This window comes from Rattus rattus, chromosome 4 (assembly GCF_011064425.1).
Source record: "Rattus rattus isolate New Zealand chromosome 4, Rrattus_CSIRO_v1, whole genome shotgun sequence".
NCBI lineage: Eukaryota > Metazoa > Chordata > Mammalia > Rodentia > Muridae > Rattus > Rattus rattus.
The window spans coordinates 148,128,710-148,154,972 of record NC_046157.1 but is presented as its reverse complement, the minus strand read 5'-3'; the positions used below and the strand labels follow the sequence as shown (position 1 = coordinate 148,154,972).

The 26,263-nt window shown below is 44.9% G+C and overlaps 1 protein-coding gene across 3 annotated transcripts in view; it reads right to left on the bottom strand.

The window, feature by feature from the left end:
* LOC116899511 (sterol 26-hydroxylase, mitochondrial) overlaps positions 1 to 25,966 on the bottom strand; it is a 28,621-nt gene extending 2,655 nt beyond the window's left edge. The window contains exons 1-4 of one of the 3 annotated variants that reach the window (XR_004387731.1): positions 25,218 to 25,966; positions 4,954 to 5,144; positions 359 to 558; positions 14 to 211 (exon numbers count right to left, since the gene is read on the bottom strand). Coding sequence is in view for 2 of the 3 variants with exons in the window: in XM_032901366.1 (XP_032757257.1) it covers positions 14 to 211; positions 359 to 558; positions 4,954 to 5,144; positions 25,218 to 25,529 (901 nt within the window). In the remaining variant the exon portion in view is untranslated. The remainder of the gene's footprint in view (positions 1 to 13; positions 212 to 358; positions 559 to 4,953; positions 5,145 to 25,217) is intronic. The other 2 variants (XM_032901366.1, XM_032901367.1) reach the window with 2 other exon arrangements.
* Between the last annotated feature and the right edge of the window lie 297 nt (positions 25,967 to 26,263).

Here is a 26,263-nt window from a genome sequence, read left to right as displayed (position 1 = left end):
TAGGACACCTCACCGAAGGAGAAAATGTTATCCCAGTTATTCATGTATCGCTTCCAAAAGGGTAGCAGAGGCCGAGACCACTTGGGAAGGAAAGTGACATAGACTGAGTTCTTGAACATGAGTCCAACAGATCTGATGAAGGTGGCGGTGTCCTCAGGGATGGAGGGCTCCAGGCAGCCAACCCTTTTCTCAAACAGGATATAGCAGATGGCTGCAAAGTACAGAGGCCGTCACAGCAGGCTGAGCCACAGGGCTGAGAATCCAGGGTCCTCATTAAAGTCCATTCCTGCCACCGCCCCTGCACCCCCGCACCCCTACCCCCACCCCACCCCCACCCCTGCTGTCCCAACGAGGCTACCTTCCAAGGCAAGGTGGTAGAGAAGATGTGCCACATCTGGCACCTGATCCCCTGATGCACTCTCTGCCCGCACCTGGTCCAGCCGGGCAATAAAGTCACTGATGACCTCGTTTAAGGCATCTGTGTAGAGGGCAGCCTCAGCAGGCTTCAGCATCCGCTGATTCAAACTATGACGCAGATGGTACCACTGCTGTCCTTGTCTGGGGGACGACGAGAATGGCACGAGTAAGTATGGGATTCAAGGAAATGACATTTCCCATCCACCCACAAGGTTCCTCAGACTCCTGAAATCTAGAATTAGGCAATCACCAAGTATAATTGATATAATTTAAGAATGATAAAGCAGCAAGCATGGCTGCACACACCTGTGAATCCCAGCATTTGGAGGACAGAGGCAGGAGGATCAGATGTTTGAGAGAGCCCTTTACTATGAAGTGTTTTCGATTGCTGCCTAGACTTCACGAGACCGTGTCTGTGGCGAGTGGATTATAAAAGGAATTAATCGGTCCTGAGAAGGCTCAATGCCCAGTGTAGGGGAACGCCAGGGCAGGGAGGAGGGAGGGAGTGGGTGGGTGAGTGGGGGAGCACCCTCATGGAAGCAGGGGGAGGGGGGATGGGATAGGGGTTGCTGGAGGGGAAACTGGGAAAGGGGATAACATTTGAAATGTAAATAAAGAAAATATCCAATAAGGAAAGAAAAGAAAAAAGAGAGAAAAAAAGTAAGGAATCAAGGCCAGGTGGTGGTGGTGCATGACTCTAATCCCAGCACTTAAGAGGTAGAGGCAGGCAGACCTCTGAGTTTGAGGTTAACTTGGTCTACAGCGTTCCAGGACAGTCAGAGATACACAGAGAAACCTGTCTGTAGGGGAAAGAAAAGAAAAAGGAATCGAGAATGAATCTCAAGACCTCAGCACTGTGTGAATGGGTAAAGTGGCCTTAGAATCAGACCACCTAGAATCAAATCGCTGGTCTAACCTAGGCTGGTGATGCATACCTGCATTCCCTATGTCAGCTGAGCCATCACAAGTTAGAGACCAACCTGGGCTACAGAATGAGATCTGTCTTAAAATAAAAGCAAACCGACAAAAACCATAGGTTTACACATGATTGGCTAAGTGAGCTCAAAAAGGTGGCTGAACGCTCACAGGCTTGAGTTTTGCCTTTGTATGTGAAGAGTGATCCAAAGCCTATATAACCAGGTTGTTCAGGTGTCCAGATGAGTGCTAGGCTCATGGTGGTTAGTAATATTGACTGTAAGTATCTTTAAATTATGTAACTCTGGAATCTTCTGAATGTGAGATGCCAAGAGCTGCACCCAGGCCTTCTATGGAAAGGTTGAAGAAAAAAATAGGAACAAGTTGGGGGTTCCTCTGTTGTCAAGGTCACAGGCATTGGTTCTCTTCTTGGTTCAGTGGGTCAAGGGGACAGGAGACCCCACAAAACTGAAGCTCAAAGCCTCTTGCTACGGCCACAGAGTAGACGCTTAGATGTCTCCCTTTGTTAACAGGGATGCCCAAATCAGTAGGGGACATGCTCCAAGGTCATGTTTAAGGACAGTCCTACAATCCGCTAACTCCCAAGCCTGATCCCTTCCCTAAGCAAGCTACATCAAATCCATCTTCTAAAGCTAGCTGCAGGGCAACAAATGCTGTGTGCTATGCAAAAGCCCAGTGCTATGAGGAAGAGAGGAAATGCCCCCAGCTGGGTGTGTTTACACACTTCTGTGTAAAGTGAGAATGAGCTTCAGTTAACAGCACTGACATCTTAAAGAAGGACAGAGGGGACACTTAGCCATTCCTTGCTGAAATTTCACTTTATAACAATTTCTATTAGCCAGCTGTAGTGGTACATACTTGTAATCCCAGCACTCAGGAGGCTGAGGCAGGAGAATCAAGATAACTAAGGTTAGTCTTGGCCGAATACTGAATTTAAAACTAGCCTGGGCTACAGGAGATCCTGTCTCAAGCAAATAAGCAAATAAACAAACAAGCAAAAAAAAAAAAACACCAATATTACTATCAAAAATGTTAAAACAATTAAGTTTTTAAAAGACAAAAAAGAAAAAATGGCGGAAGAGGTAGCTCAGAGGTTAAGTGCTCTGTCTCCTCCTTCAGAGGGTCAGTTCCCAGCACCCACATGGTGACTCACAACCATCTGTAACTCCGGTTTCTGGGGACCCAGCAGCCTCTACCAGCACTGCAGAAACAGTACGAGCACAGCACATGGAGACAAAACACCCGTACACGTAACAATACTGTTAAATCTTAAGGGAAAAAAATTAGAGAAAAGAAACTTTAAAATTTGAAATAAGCCCCAACCCTTCCCCCAAGGAATTTTGTTTGTGTCTAAGGAATGCTGTCACAAAGATAAAATAAAAGTTTTGGTGAAAAGAAATGACAGTCGGAATAGACCCATCGGGTTGTTAAATGTTTTTTCAAGCAGCTAAAGGTGCGGACCTTTAATGACAGCCCAGTAAAAAACTATCCCTCAGGAAAGAGCTGCTATGTAAAATAAGATTCTAAAAACAGTTAAAACAAGGCAGAAAAAAGACCTAGCATGACTTTGCAAAGTAGCTTTTATTGATTGATTATTTGGTGTTTGTTTGTTTGTTTGTTTGTTTGTTTGTTTGTGAAAGGGTCTCATGTAGCCCAGGCTGCCCTTGAATTCCTGATCCTCCTGCCTGCACTTCCTGAGTACTGGGATTAGAGGCATGTGCTACCACACCTCATACAAGTTGCCTTTAAATACATACCAGTGGCACACATAGAAAATTGACTTCAGAATAAGAGACATAACTAATCCCCCCCTCCCCAAGGGTCCCACATTGGGTTCAGCTGAGTTGTCAACTCAGATCCAGGTAGTCTCCCTCTAGCCCACAGGATCAGGGAGGTTAAGGAGGTCTTAAACAGTATTCTCTAGTTTCAGAATTGGGAATAAAAGTCTTAAGAATTATTATCTTTGTTACAAAACTATTGACCTATGAAGGAAACAGAAACAAGAAAGAAAACCTGAGACACTGAATCTCTGAACATCAGAGACAGCTACAATGAACCTGTTGTTAGCATTCTGTCTAAGCTCTACTCCACAGTTACCTGGCTGTCGCTATAAAAGGGGCTGCTTGGAGCCCCTGCTTGCTCTCTTGCTTCTCTTTTGCTCTTGCCTTCCTGCCCCCACTCTCATCCCATTCCCCAACCCCCATGTGCTCATGGCCGGCCTCTATTCCTCTACTCCTCTACTCCTCTCTCTGCTTCTCCTCTACTACCCTCTTAACTCCCCTCCCCATGCCCTGAATAAACTCTACTCTATACTATACAGTCATGTGGCTGGTCTCTCAGGGGGAAGGGATGCCTCAGTATGGGCCCACAGAGGCACCCCCTTCCTCCACACCTCGCCAGATCTCCATAGAACATATCCCCCCCTTTATCTTTTTATAAACATATCACCTGTGACCTGATCATTTTCCCCCCACAGTATCAAGGCTATACAATACATCCTTGAGTTCCAGAATAGGGGAGATTTACTTCATCATCGGCAAGGTGTATCAGCTCTGACATGGGATATAAAACCTCCCTTGGTTTTTTACAGCGGATTCTTCAGCTGTAAACTGGAGATAATAATACTCTCTATTCAAGGGCTTGTCGTAAGGGCAAAATGAAATCACATCACGGCTGTCCAGAGACAAGCTAGGTGTCTGGCATTGTCAAAACATATAGTTACAATCAATGTGGAAGCTATACTAAAGCATGATGGGAAAAACCACTTAACTGCCTTTGGAGTTGTACTGACACAGCTAAGAGATATCTGAACATGACCAGTTACAACCTGTGGCACTGGGAATTGTTAGCACCGATAATTCCACCACCTACTTCAGTGAGCTCATACGTAAATAACAATCCATCCTTCAAATGACACCAGTAGAATAATTTTACCCTTTCTAGGCACAACTGAAATCTGTGTCTGTCTACATGTAGATGGAGGCTTGTAGCCAATGACTAATGTGTAATACAGGACACTAAGACATATTTGATGAAATTAATGGAACCTTCCCAACTGAGTAATAATGACATTTTCCTCAATGACAAACTGACGTGTTTTCAACCACAATGCAGAAAAACAGATTGGAAGCTAGGCCTAGTGATTCGGGCCTGTAATCTCAAGATACTCATGACAATTTAGTGATAGAGACCCTGCTCCAAAAGTGTAAAAAAAAAGTCACAAGAAGGGCTGGGAATGTAGTTCAGTGGTTGAGTGGTTAAGTGCCCAGCCGATATGGGGGACTCAGGTTTTATCCCTATTACTACAAACCAATCCGAAAAGGCCTTGGTAGTTATTTTAGTCCAAACACCCTATATTACAGATCTGAAACACAACAAAATGAGAAAAAGGAAATCATTTACTTGTCCAAAACGACACAATGTGTTGGTAGAAGAAACAGTGCCTTGTCCCTGGGTTTCAGCCCGCTTCAATGTTTTCTAGACCAATAGCAGGCTCGGGGAGGTCCCGCTCCGCGCAGCATTTGAGTGGCTGTCTGTGCCCCATCTCTTCCCACCTGATCCTTTGTGGCCACGCTCCCAACCCTTTAAGCCCCAACTCACGTGATGAAGATCCCATAGGAGAGGCCCTTGTGGTCTCGGTGCTCCTTCCACTGCTCCATGCTGTCTCTTACGGGGTACTTGCCCTCCTGTCTCATCACTTGCTCCAAGAGCGGGGCGCTAGCCAGATTCACATTGGTGCGAGTCTCAAAGGTGGTTGTCCACATTGGGCCGTACTTGGCCTTGTTCAGCGCCTGTGGGTGTTAACCAGAGCGGTATAACTGGGGTCCAGTTGAGATGACATTTCTGGAAGGAAAGATGGGGTGGGAGATGGTCTGATGGCCACACCAGAACCAGTGGGCAGTACAAAAGTACATTATGCAAGAGGAAGGTAGAGTGGTGGCCAGCGGTTCCATTCTCAGAGACAGAATAAGTGGCCTCACGAAGAACAAGACTACTGAGACCGATGTTACCTGTAAGGAGTGGGAAGATCTGAGGCCCGGGGAGGAATATGGATATATGGGAAACTGGGGTTGTGGGCTGTTGAAGATTAAATGTAGATATTTGTTTTAAGAAATATGATCGGGAGGGCGGTAAGGGGAGGAGGATGGGGAGGTGAACACCCATGTAGAAGGGGAGGGGGAGAGGTTAGAGGGATGTTTGCTTGGAAACCGGGAAAGGTAATAACAATTGAAATGTAAATAAGAAATAACCAATTTAATAAAGATGGAGAAAAGGAAAAAAAATCTGAGCCCTTTAGTAGGCCTGAAGTTTATTAAGCCTGAAGTAGCACTGAAATCTACTATGGCAGAAATGTATAATGACATATTATGTATGAAAATGCCATAACAAAACCCATCATTTTGCATACCAACTTAGAGGAAAATAAAAATAACATAATAGGGCCAATGAGATGGCTCAGTGGATAAGGTGCTGGCTGTTAAACCATGACCTGAACCCACATGGTAGGAAAGAACCCATTTCTGCGAGTTGTCCTCTGAGTTACACACACACACACACACACACACACACACACACACACATACACACACAGTAAAATATTTTAAATTTTAGATAGGAAAATGTTAAAGATAAAGAAATAAGCCGGGTTGGGGATTTAGCTCAGTGGTAGAGAGCTTACCTAGCAAGCGCAAGGCCCTGGGTTCGGTCCCCAGCTCCGAAAAAAAAAAAAAAAAAAAAAAAAGAAAGAAAGAAATAAGCCTACTGCATCTTGTAGCCTCACTGAGTGGAAGACAAATATCTTATATAATTACCAAGAGAAAGGGAAAAAAAACACAATTAGGAATTCTAAGGGGAAAAAAAGGAATTCTAAGAAAAGCATAAATTGAGAGTGGAAATGCAAAGCCAAATATAAAGAGTAGCCTGTGTTTTGTTCGTTCGTTTGTTTGTTTTTAAAGAACAACAAAGTAATGTGTGTTATGCAATTCCTAAGTCTTTTGAAGGTGCAAGGAGCCGGGCAAGTAGCTCAAAGGCAGAGAAAGTATCTCGAAAGAAAGCCCAGCACCCTTCATGGACCCTGCACAGACACATCTGAGACTGGGGGTCTGAGACAGAGTTTCTCTGTGTAACAGGGCCCTGTCTACCCCAAAACTCACTCTATAGACTAGGCTGGCTTCGAACTCACAGAGATCAACCTCCCTTTCTGCCTCCCAAGTGCTAGGATTGAGGCCTCTACCAATCTATATAGATATAGTCTATATCCTAGACTATCTAAGGCACTTGCTAACTGAGAAATTAGCATTGCCAAGGCTAAGGGCGTTGTTAAGGTCATTCTGTGGTACAAAGCTGGCTTATTCTAAGCAAGGCCTTGGCTGCTACAATGTATTAACTGTTGCTGAAAACTGAGAGAGAAAGGAAGACAGAGGGGACGCCCAAAAGGAACCCACAAATGTGAATCAGAATCCACTGGCTAAGTTACACCCACATCATGAAAGAAAGAGCCATGCTCTTTCGGTCCCCTCTTCTTTCCCAGTTGTTGCTGAAGAGTCTTGGCAATGGGAAAGAATCAGTAAGGAAGTTAAGCTAGAGGGTGTCCGTGAAACAAACAGGAGAGTTACAGAGAAGCCATTCATTTCCAAGGTTACAGAAGGGAACTCCTGATCTGTGTAGAGTCCAGAAAATGTCAATTTTACCAGTCCGAACTATTGGCCTTAAAATGGTTTCTCTCAGAACCATGACAACATAATTGCCCCCAGTTCATTGCCCAGTTGTCTAGAATCCATCCTGAGTTAATAATAGTCAAGGTTGCCCATTGCCTGGGAGCCAGTCCTGCCAAGCTCCCAGATCCATTTGTTCCACACTTCTGCCTCCCAGGGACAGGGCCTCAGTGGGGCAGTCGGATCCTGAAGAGTTGGTTCAACATCAGCAAATACTTCTGCTCCCCCCCACCAACCCTCCGCCAGAAAAGTCTAACTACGCAGGCCTGACTGGTGAGAGTCTCAAATGGCTCATCCCCATCTGGGGGACAACCATCAATATTTATATATTGATCAATACATTTATATTGATATATATTTACTCATCATTTCATTTACTGCTCAAAATACCAAGCACATTAACAATTACAGTGGGTCCTTTTTAAACAGTTTTAGATACCTGGTTACTGTATACATAATCTTGTAGAAAGTATAGTATAGTTACAAGTTTTTCAGTATAAGGTATTTAATCGCTACAAGTTTATAAAGGAAGTACAGGGTATCCACAGAACAGAATACAATATCAACTAAGAAAGTATGAAGTGGCCCCTCTTTTACTAACACAGAAAGATACCCTAAGTAGAGAGTCAAACAAAACAGCACAACCCCTCCTGACTAAGAGAGTAGGGCAGAGCTGGGGAAATGGCTCAGCGGTGAAAGCCCCTGCAAAAGGACCAGAGTTTGGATCCCTGCAAACGACATAAATGCATGCATGCACACCACACACACATACGCATGGAGGAAAGAAGGGGGTGGAAATAAGCAAAATAAATACTCAATTTCATTGAGAAATACTAAATGGATACTATAGACACAAGAGGTTTTCCAGGGCATAGAGGAAAGGGAGGGAATGTATTAGTGACTTTGCTGCTGCTGTGACAAATCCAAAACTTCTATAAGCAAGATCTCCAGAGGGATGAGTTCATCACGGCTGGGGATGGGGGTGGGGCTTGGTGGCAGGAGCAGGAAGCTAAGACCTCATGTCTTGAACAACAAGCCAAAGCAGAAAGTGTGAACTGCAGTAGGGTAAGGCCTTGGGCACACAAAGGCCACCCCCAGTGATGTACTGTCCCCAGCAAGGCCCTACTACCTAAAACTCCCCAACAACACTACAAACCGGGGACCAAGTGTTTAAAGTGCTCAGATGGCCAAGATTGGTGGGAACATTTCTCATTCAAATCCTCACAGAGAGTAAGACTGTTTAATGCATAGCATAATGTGTTGTTTTAAGCTTTGAACTATAGAAATGTCTAATTTTTTAATTTAAGAGAAGAAAGGAAACAATATTTTCTGAAGTGCAAGTCACTAACCATCGCTTGGATAGAAGACAGAGAAATTGTTGAACCCCTGTATTCATGCAAGCGCTCCTAAAGTGAGCCCTAGTTGTATCCACTTGCCTGTGAATGATTTTTGTTGGTTTGGTTTTTCAGTTCTTTGTTTCCTTTTTACTTTTCTCAAAGTTTCCAGTAAAAAATAAATAAATAAAGGTCTGGAGATATATAGCTAAGCGAGGGGGGCGAGGGGGGCGAGGGGGGCTCTTACCCAGCTCACTTGAGGCCCAGAGTTTGGTCCCTGGGGGGCAGAGTAGAGGACAAGGGCACAGACCACTAAAACTGGAATAGATGTGGTGGCAAAAGCCTGTAATCCTAGCACTTGGGAGGTAGAGGCAGGAAGATTACAGGTTCAAGACTAGCCTGGGCCACATAACAAAGAAAAGAACAAAAATGTCCACATTTTTATTACAATGTGAATGGTGGTGACCTTCTGCACTGATAAATACCACTTTGTAGATAAATTTACTTCCTTCTTTATACTGTGATTTATTTTCCAAATTTTATATCACAATCTTGGAATCAGGGGAGCGAGAAATCATTTTTAAAAGTCTTGGTAAAAGGGCTGAAGAGAAGGCTCCGTAGTAAGGGCCATCTGCTCAGAGGACCCCGGTTTGATTCTTAGCCTGCATAGTGACTCACAATTATCTACTTTTGGGGAAGTGGACCCCATCTTCCGGCCTCCATAGGCACCAGGCACACACATGGGGCACAGCATGCATGTAGGCAAGACACTCATACACATAAAATAGTGAACATTTTGAAGGGGGAGAAAAAAAGACGAGATAAAAAGCCACAGAGTTGGGCACAAGTACCTTCCCTGCAGCCTAGAGCTTCCAAGGTTCCCTGGCTAACCATGCAGAAGTTTCTGGAAGATTTCTCCCTTTTCTCTTTAGCCTTCTCTCGGTCAGTTTAGTTGGTGGCACTTAACAAGGACCTCCTTATGTAAGGACTTATTTTAGAAAGACATCGGGACACTTGCTGAGAGATGTGCGCTGCCCTGTGTGCCGAACATTAGGAGGTAACCTGAACCAGCCGGCCAGTTCCAGGGCTCATACAGGGTGCTGCTCGTGTTGCCTCACAGCCACTCTGCTCAGCTAACATGTCTTTGAGATGGATGAGTGGGCCGGTCCTCATCTGGTGAGACCCCCAAAGGTGGAGGGAGCAGAGTTCATCAGCATTCACTGTGGAGCTCCCAGCCCACCCTGGGCCCAGGCAGACCCCAGCGAGCATGGCAGAAAAGACGGCGTCCACACCCCAGTGTATAGACAGACAGATGAGAAGTGGGTTACATGTGCTCCCGGTTTACTTCCTCATTATTTTGTAGATGTCTGTGGTGGTGGTGGTGGTGGTGGTGGTGGTGGTGGTGGTGGTGGTGGTGGTGGTGGTGGTGGTGGTGGTGGTGGTGGTTTTTGCTTTAAACTGTCACCTGAGAGGTTCATCCAGCAGCAGTTGCAAACAGATGCCGAGACCCAGAACCAAACATCAGGCAGAGCTTGGGGAGTCTTGTAGAAGAGTCCGGGATAGGATTGAGGGAGCCAAAAGAAAGCCCACAGAGTCAACTAACATGGGCCCATGGGGGCTCACAGAGACTGGACCACCAACCAAAGAACATGCGTAGACTGGACCTAGGCCTCCTACACATTTGTACCAGATGTGCAGCCTGATCTTTGTGTGGGTCCCCTAACAACTGGAGCTGGGTCTGTCTCTGTCTCTGTTGCCTGCCATTGGATTCCCTTCCCCTACCTGGACTGCCTGCTGGGAGAGCATGTGCTAAGTCCTGCTGTGACTAGATGACTCAGAGTGGGGTGGTCCCCAAGGGGGCCTTCCCCTTCTCCTCAGAGGAGGTAGTTGGGGGAGGGATTTGTAAGAGTGGGACCTGGAGGAGAGGAAGGAGGGGGGCTGCGATCATTTGTACTAAAGTAACTAAAAATAAATAAATTATTGGAAAAAATAAAAATTCACACAAGCAAAATGACTATAAATATATAAATAAATAAAGCCTGTCATCTGACTTCTACATGTGCACCATTCTCCCCACTCATATACACACGCGTGCCACACATACACGTACCCCAAATCAAAGTTAGAATAATATATCATGATATGCCCATTAGAATAGCTTGAAAAATTCAAGCAAACAAAACCTAAACAGGAAATAAACGTTGATGAAGGAGAAACTGGAAGGCTTGTATATTGCTAGTGGAGTGTACAGATAAGGAAGGTCCTTACCATGGAAAAGTTTGACACAGAAGGACATGTGACCCAGCAATTTCAGTCCTACGAACACAAGAAACTGAAAATGTGCCTGCACGGAGTTCTCCACAAAGTTTACAGCAAACAATGGAACAGCAAATGGTGCCCCAGCCCAGGCAGCCACCACTGGATGAACAGATAACAAGGTTACACTCGGACAATGGGGTGTTGTTCAGTCATGAGACAAAAGCTGATGCAAGCCATGGCTTGGGCAAATCTTAAACACAAGTGATAAGAGGACAGGCAGAACCAAAGGTCACGTGTTGTGTGACTCATTCTCCCCCTATCCCTTTCAGAATTGCTTCACCCAAACATCAAGTCAACATAAAAATGGTGGTCAGGCATGCCTGTAATCCCAGCATTCCAGAGGCTACGGCCGGAGCATTGCAAATTTGAGACCAGCCCAGAGCCTGTCTCAAGAAAATAAGACTTGTGGGGTTGGGGATTTAGCTCAGTGGTAGAGCGATTGCCTAGCAAGCACAAGGCCCTGGGTTCAGTCCCCAGCTCCGAAAAAAAAAAGAAAATAAGATTTTTCATGAACTTGCAAATTTATATTGCTGTATCACTGCCTCAACACTAAAAGCAAAACAACTTATGTATGTGTGTGCTGACATGTGTTACTCTCACATACATATAAAATGTTGTGTCTATAGGCACAATAAACTCTCTAATTAATTCTTTTCAGTTTACAGAGGGAAAAGCATAGAAACTAAAACTGTGGAATTAAACCAAATGCCTTGTGCTCGCATGAAGAGTAAATTTTCCGTACACGAGTTGGTGGAAATTGGCTGGTGCACTAAAAATGAAAGTGTCTTCACCTTTCCAGGCCTGAGTGTCCCGGCCTGAAGGTTATGTTTATCTCTGCTAGGGCGTACATGTCAGAGCTTGACCCAAAGTCATAAAACTATAACTCCAGGCTGGAACAAAATGATCTCTTCTGTAACTCTGTGGTAAACAAGCCTAATACTCTTGGCTTAATGAAAATCCGTCTCCCGAGCTGTCAGCATGAAATGCATGGGAGACACACAACTTTCTTGTGTTGGTTATTTTAGATCACAGAAGTCTACATGCGACCTAAAAATAACTATGCAAATGAGCGCCCAACACTCTGTTCCTTGCATCCTGTGTAGCAGGTTAGCTTCAGGGCTAGGCTTCGGCAAGGAGACATCTCATGTCCTCAGTGGTCATAAAGAATCAATTACGTAAACACCTGTAAGTCAGCTCCTCACATACATTAAGGCCTTAAAGCTACATTAAAGTAGGCAACAGGTAGGAAACATCAGAGTGATTTCTAAGTTAAAAAACTGAAAAAAAAAGTCATAGGAATTCAGGTATTTTGGGCTTAAATTTTATAGAAAAGACCATGTGTTTGGATCCATGTTTTTCCAGAGTTTGGTAACCTATGGAAAACTTGGGTGCTGGTATCTTTCAGGGTTTTCACCAAAAAGTAAAGGACTAAAGACTTCGACATTCTAATTACCATATATAATTTTTTTTGCATAAGAAATTGAGAAAAAGAGTAATTTTGAGATGACAGGGGTCCTGCTGAGTGAGGCCAGCTTCATGCACACAGGTTGCATGAGGGCGCAGTCCCTGTGTCGGTTACATTCACAGCCCTGGCACTTTTTACTTTTCTACTTAAGATACCCTTCAGATTGAACATGGTGTCACACACCTTTAATCCTAGCACTTGAGGCAGAAGCTAGTGAATTGCTGGGAGTTTGAAGCCAGCCTCGGCTACATAGCAAATTTCAAGTTAGGCAGAGCTACACAGCTGAGACCCTGTCTCAATAAAGAAAAGAAAGAAAAAAGAAAGAAAGAAAAGAAAGAAAGAAAGAAAGAAAGAAAGAAAGAAAAGAAAGAAAGGAAGGAAGGAAGGAAGGAAGGAAGGAAGGAAGGAAGGAAGAAAGAAAGAAAGAAAGAAAGAAAGAAAGAAAGAAAGAAAGAAAGAGAGAGAGAGAAAGGAAAGGAAAAGGAGATACGCTTTTAGCCAAGAGAGGAGGAGGGGAAGGGCAGGGTGAGGGGTAGGGAGGAAAAGAATTGGGATGGGGAGAGGAGAGAAGAGAGGAGAAAGGTAGGGAAGATGAGAAGACGGTTAGTTTTTCAAATTCTATATAGAAAAAGAAAAAATAAAAACTGCTTGCTCGGGGTTGGGGATTTAGCTCAGTGGTAGAGCGCTTGCCTAGCAAGCGCAAGGCCCTGGGTTCGGTCCCCAATTCCGAAAAAAAAAAAAGAAAGCTGACTCTCTCCTCGAAGCTATCAGCTGTCAGTAATAAACTCAGTTATAAACTCTATGCTAGAAAGTTGAGTTGATTGCAGCGTTTTCTTTGTCTGTCTGTTTGTTTATAAACAAGGTCTTATTAAGTAGCCCAGGCTAACTGGGCTTGGTGCATGCCTTTGATCCCAGCACTTGGGAGGCAGGGGCAGGCAGATCTCCAAATTCAAGGACAGCTTAGTCTATAGAGCAAGTTCCAGGACAGCCAGGGTTAAAACAGAGAAACCCTGTCTTGAAAAACAACAACAGCAACAATACAACAAAAGCTGGGGGAACTGCTAAGACTGAACCCCCAGCGAACTAGACTGTTGGAGGGAGGGCGGCAATGGGGGGAGGGTGGGGGGGGGAACACCCATAAGGAAGGGGAGGGGGGGGGATGTTTGCCCGAAACCGGAAAGGGACTAACACTCGAAAATGTATATAAGAAATATTCAAGTTAATAAAAAAAAAAAAAAAAAAAGCTGGGGAAGGAAAAACCATGTGTTGATGAGAAAACTAGTACAGGCCCTGTTATTAAGAAAAGAATATCCAGGGTTGGGGATTTAGCTCAGTGGTAGAGCGCTTGCCTAGGCGCAAGGCCCTGGTTTGGTCCCAACTCTGAAAAAGAAAAGAAAAAAAAAAAAAGAAAGAAAAGAATATCCAGCAACCACAGTTGCCACCGGTGTCAGGGACTCTCTATTCCTTGGGCAGGAGTTAACTGTCAAAGAGACATACACAACAGCTGTGGACCTGAAATTTGCTTGACATCATTGCCCAGAATGCTCCACTTGAGGGAAAATTACCCACAAAATATTGTTGCTCACATCTGTAATCCCAGCACTGGGAGGCAGACACAGCAGATTTCTGTGAGTTCAAAGCCAGTCTGGTCTGCAGAGTGAATTCCAGGACAGCCAGGACTACACAGAGAAACCCTGTCTCAAAACACCCTCGCCTCACAACTGGAAAAAAAAGTACACTGTGCTTAGTGAGCAAGTCTACGGCAATGGCAACGGTTCTAGGGAAAGCCTACAACAATGTACCTTATCCAACCTTCTCTGATTCCTGGCAGCTTGGGCTGGTGGCTAGCCACAGGATGACATGAGAAGTTTCAGCCCCTTCTAGGATGAACATTACATTGTAACAGTATCACAGTTACTCAAGTCCCTTGCTACCTATTTGTGGGAAAAGCCTGCTTGGGGTTCACACAGGAGGAGTGAATAACTTGATCAGACCATCATCTGCTGGATGCACCATTACTCAGGGCACAGGACAGTCAGTTCCATCCTGGGCCACAGAACCCAGGTTGTAGTGCACAAGCCCAAGGAGTGTCCCAGGGACAGCTTCTGGGAAACACCCAGCTCCTTTTCATGCCATGTACACTCTGAGAACCGAAACTATGAGAATTTGTCAATAGCAGAGATAAGGACGTGAATGGCTAGCTCTGACTTGCTGATCCTAGGCAACCTTGCCTGCCAAGATCGATTTTCTGATTTGGTCTCTTTGATGTCACCCCGCTATTGACTTCTTTGATATTTTTGTCACAGCTTGTTTGTTGTTCGAGGCATGTAGCCCTGGCTGTCCTGGAACTAGTGTGTAGACCAGGCTGGCAGGACGCTTACAGAGATCTGCCTGCCTGTAACTCCTGGGTGCTGGGATTAAAGGTGGGCATCACCTTACTTGGCCTTGTCCCACACAGGTCTTTTGGAGGTTGGCAACCACCTAAGGGCCAGCTGAGTAAGGATTGGCAACAGCTCTAGTTATTCTCAAAAAAAAAAAAAAAAAAAAAAATGCTGGACAAAACCTGTTCCCTAAGCAGGCCCAACCAAGCTTTACAAGACCATGTTGTATACAATGTAGTCAGATGTTATTTAAGGCAAACAGCAGATTTGTTACAAGCCCCTATTAGTAAAATGAATTATCCGAGGAGAATGACCTGTTTCTAGAATTTTTTAAGCATTCTGATTTAAACGTCATGGGAAAATTACTAGAGAATGACCTCCCAACCTGTCAGCTTTGTAAATACCTATGCCAACAACACCTTGAACCTCAGACTCTGGATTTGTGTGAACCTCCTGGAACAGGACAGAATCAGAGGCCTGGCTGCAGCTACCATGAGGCAACTTTTTGATTGGTGTTATTTCATTGGATTCTGAGGTGGCCTGAGACTTTCTGCCCTATTCATCTTAGAAAGAAGATGTTGTTTTTAGCAAAACTCTCAAACATTCGATTTTACGAAGGAGCTAGATGTTGGGGTGAAAGGCCGCCAGCTCAGTAAGCAGAGAAAGCAGTCAGCTGACCTTCCTCTTCAACCGATGTCCCAAAAGGGAACTCTCCTTCTCTACAACTCAAAACCCCCTCAAACTGAAAGTCCCTCCCTTCTATTTCCTGTGCATCTCTCTATCCTTCCTCTCAACTTCCTGTAACTTGCTATCTGTTTTTTTTTTTTCCTTATGTTCACTTCCTGTCAACTGGTTGCTCGCTCCAACTCTTGACCTATGGTTGAGTTTATTTAATCCTGTTTACAATAAACAAAAAGCTCTTGGATTAAAGTGTGCTAGGGCTGAGCCAACCCACTGGTTTTTCCAGTAAATAACACAATCTTGGAGTTCACAGTGTGATCAAATATCCTGCAACAAGCTGCTGCAAAGCCAGCACTCAGAGGCAGAGGCAGGATCTCTGAGCTCAAGGCCAGCCTGGTCTACAGAATAAGTTCAAGACAGCTAGGGGGACCCAGCAGAAACCTGTCTCAAAAAAAAAAAAAAAAAAAAAAAAAAAAGAAAGAAAAAAAGAAAAAAAGAAGGAGGAGGAGGAAAGAAAGAAAGCAAGTAAAGAATAAAAAATCCTGGAAAGGGTTTAGACTGGAGATTCTCCTGCAACACACACTGAGTTCATAGTTGCCTGGTGTTGGGGTGTTGGGGCAGGCGGGCAAGAATCTTGAAGAATAAGCATCTTGGGCTTATCCTTTTTTACACTAAATAACAAACTATCTAAACCCAAAAGAGCTCTTTGTGTTTTTAATTATTTAATTTTTACTGTTTTATTTGTTTATCTATTATTTTATTCTTTTTTACATTAAGTAACTATCTAAACCTAAAATTATCTCTTTGTGTTTGGGGGCTTTTTAAATTTTTATATTTTTATTTATATGAGTACACTGTAGCTTCAGACACACCAGAAGAGGACATGAGATGCTATTACATGCAGATGGTTGTGAGCCACCATGTGGTTGATGGGAATTGAACTCAGGTCTTCTGGAAGAGCAGTCAGTGCTCTTAATTGCTGAGCCATCTCTCCAGTCCCTCTTTGTACTTTTACCCACTAAATCTGTCGAACCTTGGTTGACTCATATGTATGAATTTAACACACACACACACACACACACACACACACACACACACACACACACACACCTGTCCTTGTCAGTTAAAGGGGATTGTTCGAGGAATTAATCCCAGAGAAGCACAGTAGCTAGCCTATATATTGAGAGGGGCAAGCTGAAGGCAGGTCTGGGAGGTTGTTAGCTAAATTGTTAAGTATGCCTAGAAGGCATAAATCTGACTTCCAGTGAAGAAACAAGGCATGCCTGCTACATAGAATCCTCTTTCTCTGGGGGATGATAACTACATGAGTCAATAAGCCTACTTAAAAAAATTAAGTGTTAAATGACTGAGGGCCATAATATGTGATTATCCCAGTGAACTTGTTCATGGGCTAAGGGTGCAGCTCAGTGGTAGGGCGTGGACTTCGCATGTGTGCGGCTCTGCAGCCTGATGTCCAGCACTACACAGGAGGGCGGGGGTGGAGGGAAGGACAGAGAGAAGAAAAGATCTTTAGATTCCAAAAAAGAAAAACTGTACAGTTGCATTTTTACCTCTTCTAGTCAGGTCCTATTTGGTTTGATGATGAGCTTAGCAAAGCAGAAAACATTCAAACCAGCCAACAGCCCTGACAACCAAAGTAAACTCACAAAGGCCAAGTTCTATTTTGCCAAGTCAACTAGCCAGGCCTTTGAGAGTTGACAGTTGGATAAACAAGAGTGACCTAACCTCAGGCACAAGTTGCTCCTTTGCCTAATGCTCATTCTGGATCCCAGGCAGGGGAGTGCAGATGGAACAGCCTGCCTCAGTGCTGTCAGAGTGCCATGGGAAGGTAACACCAACCCCTCACACAAGCAGAATCCACATCTCCAAGTAACCAGAGGTGCTAAATAATTCACAGCATTCCAGCTTCTCCTTGCTCTGAACCAGGGCTTGGATGAGCTCCTGCCACACCAAACCAAGCCAGTGGCACTGTGGCAAGTGGCATTGTGTGTAGGGACATCTTGGAGATGGTCCTGTTGAAAAGTGAGTGAAATAACATGCAAACCAAGCACCACTATAATTCTAACAGTCAGAGGCTGAGGCAGGGATCACTGGAGCTCGGGAGCCCAGCAGCAGCCTCAGCAACACAAGGAGAGAGGGCTGGAGATGGGAGTGCATGGTGGTAATCTCAGCACTTCAGCCATAAGCAAGCAGGAGGATTTCGAGTTCAAAGCCAGCCTTGGTTACAGAGAGAGTCTGAGGACAGACCAATCAGGGTACAAATACCCTGTGTGTGAAAAACAAAACAAAACAGAAATCAACAACAGAAACAGTTATATATTCACTACAATTGTTACATAGAATCCATATTTGGCGTTTTCATTATTTCTTTATCATGACTAGTTTTCAGGGCTGGGGATGGTAGGAGGGCCTAGGGCAGGCTAGGCAGTCCCTACAAATAGTCATTTTTGTGCAATTGTGCGGCAATTACTCCATTTTTTAAAATGTCTGTTTTGTTTTTTTTTTTTAATGCAAGAAGACAGAACTGTCATAGATTTCAAAGATTCATACCAGAGAGCCTGACAGGAAAAAAATGGCCCACTCATTTTGCAACCCGGAGAAACAGTGGGATATAAGCGGTGAGAGTAGAGGAGGGCCTGGGGGTGACTTGTCTATAACTCGCTCTCCTGGGTGTGAGCATTGCTTATGACCACACTCAACTCCCAGGGCACCACAGCCTCACAGCCTGACAGCAAGCTCAGCAGAGCAAAGTGCGGCTTTGTCGACAGGGATCAAGGACAAGGAGCAGAGCACTCACAGATGCTCAACCCTGAGACAGGCAGATCCCAGTGCCCAGAACTCGGAGGACAGAAATGGACAGACACAGGCCCAGCCCTTCATTTTACAACGGGTTTTTCAGCCATATTAACAGTGAGGAGAAACCCAATCCACAAAATGACAAACGTGTAGATGTGACTTGGGGGGCCACAAGGGAGGACCTCAAGCCAGGGACTTTAGAACAAGAGATATTAACTAAATGGAATATTACTATGCTTAAGATCAATATTTTTGGGAGGTAAAAATTTAATAGAGGGGTTGGAACGGTAGATTAGCAGTTAAGAGCACTGACTGCTCTTCCAGAGGAACTGGGTTCAATTCCTAGTTCCTCAGCATCCCAGCAATCGGTAATTCCAGTACCAGGGGAGCAAATGCCAACTCCTGGTCCCCTTAGATAATGTAGGCACATGCTACACTGATATACATTCAGGAAAACACACGTACACATAAAATAAAAGTAAGACCTCAAAAAGGTTTTAACTTAATAGAAACTTACATGTAAATTTGCAGCTGGACATATATTTCAGTGGCGAGGGGCACTTACTATATTTTAGGAAGACTGGGGTTCAGCACCCACACTGAGAGACACACCCACATACATACCTATAAAATAATTAAGTAAATATTTTAAAGAAAATTATATGTAAATTTATCATGTGTTCACATTGTATTTTCCTCCCAGGATGCTCAATATTATTTTTAATAGGAAGAAAAATGCAGGCTTAGGGTTATAGCTCAGAACTACAAAAGACAAAGATGCTTCCAATTTTATTTTGTGTGTATGTGGTATATGTACATGTGTGTAAGGACGTGTGTGTGTGTGTGTGTGTGTGTGTGTGTGTGTGTGTGTGTGCAGGCATGCATGTAGGTTTGTCCTCCTGCTTGTGTGTGTTCATCCACAGAGGCCAGAGGAAGACATTTGGTGCCCTGCTCTCTTACTCTCTACCTCATTTCTCCAGGACAGGTTTTTCTCACAAACCCTGAGCATCCCATTTCAGCTAGGCTGGTTGGCCACTGAGCTCCAAGCCAGTTCTGGAGGAAAAGACTAAAGTTCCTCTGCTCACCTTCTTTCTTCTTTTTCTCTTTTTTTACACAAGTGTTTGGGATTAGAATTCAGATCCCACACTTGTTCAATAAGCACTCTTACCCACTGAGCCATCTTCCCAGCCCTGGAGTGTTTTTTCTTATTTCTTTTTTGCAGAGCTGTGGCTAGAACCCAGGGCTCTGAGTATGCTGACATCTTCGGCTTCTCAGGGGAGTGCTACACAGTACTGCTTGCCTTATTCCGCCAGGGTTTCTCGTTTTCTGATGTCCGATGTGTAACTGGCATAGTGCTTGTCTGGCTGCCCCTAATACCTATCCGGCTTCCCTCTTTGTGTGATAACCACCTTGTTTGGGTAGGAGGGGCTCTAAGCCTGGCTTTAGGGGTGAGGCTGCATGGAAAAAGACAACCTCTGCCTGGCCTGCATGATAGGCCCAGGGAGGGGCAACTAACTTACACCAAGGCTTTCAACCAACTTCTGCAATATAGTAGAGCCAAGATACTGGAAGGAAAACCAAATGACGAGTTCTGTGACCCCATCAATCTTGCTGTGGACAAGTTTTATTCTCCCAAAGGTTAATGAACTAGAAGCATGGGTCTCAAATTCATGGTGTTAAAAAAATTATAGTAAGGGCTGGGTTGCTAGCTACGGCTAAAACACTTTCTGTGTAAGTGCCCAGATCTCATGTAAATACTGAACAGCTTTGGGGGCCCACATATAATACCAACCTTGGAGGATGGAGATGGGGGTTCCTAGAACAAGCTGGCTAGAGACACTGGCCTCAGAAGCTTTGCTTTAACACAAAATGTATGCAGACAGAAACTTCTACTGGTATGGAGTAGTGTTTGTAAAGGCTACGCTGACAACGTCAAGGCGCAAAGGTGAGTAGGGTCACCTTGTTCTAAGGCAGCAAAGAATTTAGTTGAATTGCATTCATGTCCAGGGTCTATAGAAGGCTGAATTTAAGGGAGATAGCTTAGGGCATTTGAAAGAAACTGTTAAGCAATATACAAACCACACTCAGTAAGATTTGGGATCAATGTGATGACCTAAGGTAGAATTTATCATTAAGAGAACAGAGCTGTTGGATACAATGCTATACCTAATCCTCCTGCCATACAAGAGGCAGAGGCAGCAAACATGGTCTACCTAGTGAGACTCTGTCTCAACCCCACAGATACACAAAAGAAGATGAGTGTAAAGGGACTGGGGTGTCTCTCATCGGTACAGTGCTTGCCTGGCCTGCAGAAGGTCCAGGTTTCATTCCCCAGAACTTCTTAAAGGGTGTGTACTTGCAAGACAGCGGAAAATGTGGAAATGGAAATTATATGTAAGGAGTGAATGGAAATATGACAAGAGGCAGCTGAAGTGCCACTTACTGAGACTAGCACTCAAGGACAGAGGCACTATGCCAGGTGTTGGTGACACACGACTGTAGTCCCAGCACTTGAAAGGCAGAGGCAGATGGATCTCTGTAAATTCAAGGCCAGTTTGGTCTACAGATCTAATTCTAGGACATCCAAGGCTATTCAAAGAAACCTGGCGAACACCATGGAGGAGGAGCTGCAGTAGGCAAGTAAGCTTCTAGAGATGGCCCACCATCTTGCTTATCTGCAATGGGTGCACTCTGGTGAGGTACAGCCCCAGGAACTTTGTCTCAGGTTTGCATCTTGCTACTGATGTGCTTTCTCATGTTTGTCATTGCCATAATCATTGATTTGGCTTGGTGTGAGTGGACATCAGAGACCCTCACTATCTATAGCCTGGTGTGATTACTTCGTAGGTAATAGCCCACCCTACTTGGAAAATTTCCTGCAGATCAGCATAAAGATGAATTTCCATGAATTAATGCTGTTTAGATGAGTTAATAACTTTATAGAAGTCCTGATTAGACTCTAATACTTTTATAAAGAAAGTTTAAGGAGATGGTTTTAGTTATTTGCCATAAAAATGTAAGTTGGAATCAGGACTAGAATGTCCTCTCCTCATAGATTAATAGGTAGGTAAAGGCTGCATAATAAGGAATACAATGAGCTTTCATAAAATGCAGTAAGAAAAAGAAGCTTGGGACAAATTTATTATCAAGGAAAACATACTTTGTAGGTCAGGTCCAAGGATGAGGCCATAGGTGTGCACTATGATGAAGCAAGGCCACATGAAACTGTTATTTGAACTTATAATGAGCTTATAGAATGAAACACTGCTTTGATCTTACTACTGACATCCTTCTGTAACGCCTCTTTTGTGTAACATTTTATCTACAAAGTAACTTTTTCTTACATAGAGAACATTTGCCTAAAAGGCTATAAAAAGCTAAAAGCTATAACAAAGGTTGCCTACTCTCCTCAGATCCACATGTTCTGGAGTAGAATGGTTGTAGGGTAGACCTAGAGGCTGCTGTCCAGAGACACCTATGCCTGGGCTCTTCTTTCCCAGTCACTGCTTAAATGGACTCCTGTATAGCTGGTGTCGTTGGTGCATGAAGGCAAATTAAAAGTCCTAGCAGAGCGAGTGTAGCTTATATTCGATGCACACAGAACCCAGTGGCTTTGGTACCACAGTGATTCAGAGTGTTAGAGGGAAGGAGGAGAGGGGAGAGGAGGGGGGGAAGGAGGGGGAAGAAAAGGAAGAAGAGGAGGGGGAGGAGGGGGAGGAGGAAGGATCCTTTAACTACCTGGCCCAGCTGGTTAGGACACTTGCTTCGAAGCCTCATGGCCTATGTTGGATCCCTGGCCCTCACATGATAGGAAAAAGCCATTGGTTGTTCTCTAAACATGTATCATGTTATGCTCATGCATTTGTGTACACACGTACAGACACATACACACCCACACACTAAATGTACAAAAAAAAAAAATCTTGTAACTTAAAATAGAAAAAGAAGCGTAGGTAGACAGGCAGGAGTTTGCCAAAGGGGTCGAACCACCAGTCATCATTTAAAGGCCTAAGGGAGCCATAACTGAGAACCCAGACAAGCAGGGTAACATCTACTAGAGAAGCACAGCAGACAAGATTGGGGGGGGGGGTCATCTCCAACCCAGGACGCAGGGCTTGGGGCTTTAGGACGCGTCCACAGTGTGGGTTTCAGTTTTACAGGGCTCTGTGACCTCTCTCTTCTGGCCCATTTCCCCCCATTGTGTGCCGGATACAGATGAGCTTTTCACTTTGCAGGCTAACGGCAGGAGGGAGTCAGCTCGAGGGCTGGATTACTCTAGACTTTTGACTTGGTGCTCAAACAGGACTTTTGGGACTACTGGCACAATCGAATGCATTTCTCCTTATAAGAAGAACATGAAACTGGGGTGTCGGGTGGAATACCATAGCGCAGGATGTGGTCTGTTTTCCTCAAAGGCGTGTGTATTGAAAGTTTGATCCACAATGTAACAGTATGGAAAGGCTCTGGGACCTCTAAGAGGTGGGACCTAAAAAAGTTTGGGTTTAGGTTTATAATCATCCTGGGCTCCCAAGAGTGGATTAATTCCCACAAAAACAGGATGCTATTAAAAAACAAAACAAGGGGCTGGAGAGATGGCTCAGTGGTTAAGAGCACCGATTGCTCTTCCTGAGGTCCTGAGTTCAAATCCCAGCAACCACATGGTGGCTCGCAACCATCTGTAATGAGATCTGATGCCCTCTTCTGGTGTGTCTGAAGGCAGCTACAGTGTACTCATATACAATAAAATAATATCTAAAAAAAAAAACAAAGCAAAAAGACAAAACAAAAAACAAGCCTAGCCCGGCTTGCTGGCACATGCCTTTAATCCAGCACTTGGAGGTAGAAGTAGGTGGATCTTGATCTCTGAGTTCAAGGACAGCCAGCCTGGTTTACAGAGTGAGTTCCAGGACAGCCAGGGTACACAGAGAACCCTGACTCAGAAAAAAAAAAAAAAAAAAAAAAAAAAAAAAAGCCTGTCTCTTCCCATACCCTCTTACCATGTGACCTCTCTCTTGCACATCACAGGCAAGCGCATGCCATGTGATGCCACCCACTAGGATACATACAGTAACAAGACTTTTTCACCTGAAGCTAGATAGCTTGCTAATGGAGCCACCCATTTTGATTTTCAATTTGCTAAATCATGAACATAATATGAACCTTTTCTTTCCAATGTAGTCACTCCTCAGCACTGTTGCAGTGAAACCAAACAGCCCCAGATTCGGAGCAGATCACAGCCAAAGGAGACTGAACTATAGGAGTTCGCCACCTGAGCACTTAAGACTGTTTAAACGACAAGCCAGTGCTGACAATACAAAGCAAGTTATGGGAACACACAGACTTCCTCCACAGTGCTGTTGCCGAGTTTGATGGATGTGCCACCCTCTGCTAAATCACAGCAGCCCCAAGCACAGGAAGTGACGGTTAATGGGCGGCTCAGACTCATACCAACAAGACGTCGAGAGTCCTAAAACTGCTACCCTCAGTACCCATTTAAAAGACAATTTGCAGGGCTGGAGGGGCGGGGCAGCACTTAAGTTTTCTTCTACTCCACACAGAACCTGAGTCAGCTCCCAGTACCCATGAACTACCTGTAACTCCAGCTCTAACAGATCCTCTCTGGCCTCTTCATACAGACACGAACACTCAAACACAGACACGGAAATAAAATAAATCCTTTTTTTAAAAAAATCTATCTCTGGGGCATGATGGCACAAATACACAATGCCAGCACTTAGGAGGCTGAGGCAGGAGGACAGGGCTAAAGTCAACCTAGACTATGTAGGGAAACTATCTTAACAAAACAAAAACAAGCAGACAAAACCCTATATATTCATGGTTTTGCTTCCCCAGTCTCCTTATAAAATCATCTAGAATTACATCTTGAGCAAATCCCCCTGAGAAAGCTTCAGTCCCTAGCCCCTGGGCACTCCCCAGGCCTCTCAATTTCTGGAGACTGAAATCAAACTAGAGGACTTTTCAGTTTTGTTAGAGGACTTTGTCTCTTGGCCTAGAGATATCAAGATATCAGGTCTACAGGGAATGGTTTATACTCTCTCTCTCTCTCTCTCTCTCTCTCTCTCTCTCTCTCTCTCTCTCTCTCTCTCTAGTACAATTTATAGAGATTCTAATGCCTCTCCCTCCTCCTGATATCTGGGAGTCTCCTGATATCTGGGATTCAAAGTGCATTGCACCATGCCAGGCTTCCTGCTTGCTTGCTATGATTTGTATTTTTTTTTTTTCCTTTTCTTTTTTTCGGAGCTGGGGACGGAACCCAGGGCCTTGATTTGTATTATTTTTAATTACGCATATGTGTGTCGGCGGGTACGTGCTCATGAGTGCATGGTTCTGGAAGGGCAGAGACTTCAGACTGCCCTGGATGGTTGCAAACTGACTGACCAGGGTACTTGCTGACTGACTCAGGTCCTCTGGAACAGAGAGACACCCACTCCTAACCACGGAGCCCTCTCTCCTGTCCCAGGGGATGTTTTTTTTTTTGTTTTTTTTTTTTTTTGTTTTTGTTTTTTGTTTTTTTTTTTTAAAATCATCTCTCAGTACTTCCTGAGCCTGACAGGGACAGCAGCAGTGGCAGCTCTCCTGGCTGCTGGTTTTGTCCAGAGACTTCATTTTCTCCTCTGTGCCCCTCATCCTCAAACCCCTCTCAGCCTGGCATGGTAGAGGTGCAATTACATCAGAAATTCCTTTTACTGCTCCCTAACATGTTTTCTTTCACTTCCCGAGAAGCAATCTTTTTCCTCCTGTGGACAAATGTGTCCCAAAGATTGCAAAGAAGCTCCCAAATTTAACTCCTCTGGAAGAAGCAGGAGGGGAGCGGCATCTCTGAAGTAACAGGGCTCCCCAACATCGGGCAGTTTATACATTAACATGAGCCATTCTCTCCCAACACAACCTCTTCCTCTCCCAACTTGTGTCTACCACATTGCTGGTGGTCTTTTGATCGGTGACACCCATCGCTTGTTTTAGCTCAAAGGATTCTCTCTGCACCCTGCACAACCTTCCAGTTTGTGGTTGGAGCCCAGACAGTGGCGAGCTACATTCTATTTACTATTTATCCCACTTTTCTCCTATGTCCAGCTTCTTTTTCTGTCCCAGTGCCCAGCCCTGGGTGGCGATGCCGCTGCCGGGTGGTTACCTGGAGCTCGTGCAAGTGCAGCACATAGCCTCGTAGAAATAGCTGGAATAAAAAGCGTAGCGTTCCGGGTCCCGGAAGCTCCGCCAGACTCCGCAGGCGCGGTCGGTCTTGACCTGTTCCTGGACCCTCCGTGCTCTCGTGATCCCGGAGGGCTGCAGGGATCGCGGCCTTGGCTCTGGCCCCTTGTGGGCAGAGGCCATGGCCCATCACACGAGTGTCCAGAAGCGCCCATCTCAGTCTCATGCGGCTCAACACAGCCATAGATCGTGTCTGAGAAGCCAAGAGTTTAGATCCAGAGACTACGCGCCCCATCCAGGCAAGGAGGCAGAACTCCAGCTTTGCGCGACCTGGCGACTTTAAGGCAGAGGTGATCCCGGGGCGGGCCGATAGAGGACAAGCCAGATCCTTTCATAACCCCTTCCAATCAGGATGTGTCGAACACACAAATGCAACCTTCTCCAGCTGCAAGACCCCTACTAAGAAGGCAGGCAGAGGTGGACAAGGTGGCCTAGAAAAGTCCGGAGCTCTCTGGCGGTAGCAGCCTCCTCCTCCACGGATTCTCAAGAACGTCGCTGGCTCCCAATTGTGAGGGGGAGCACAGCAGTCAACTTCCAAGTCCCTCAGGCCCCACCCAGCTAGGCTCGCCTTTGCTTGACCTGCAGAGCGCCATCTCTGGTGTCCCTCACTTTCCAGATGGCCCGGGAACCCGCTGTTGTTCCCCGGACGCTGAGGCTGATTGTGGAACTGGAGAGCCAGAGCAGTTCAAGCAGCCAAGGTAATGTGAGGCCCAGGAGAAGGAAAACAAAACAAATTGCGGTATTAGGGATTTTTTTTTTCTTTAAGCGTCATCATCGCTTTTGAGAACAGATTTAGGGATTTGATTTTGTTTTCATTTCCCTGGGTTTTGATTTCGTTTTCGTTTTTCCCGTTTTGTTATGTTTTGTTTTGTTTAACACATAGTCTCATCATGTAGGCCAGGCTGGGCTCAATTCTCCACCTTCCTGCCCCAACCTCCAGAGTGCAGGGATTAAAGATTTGTATGAGCC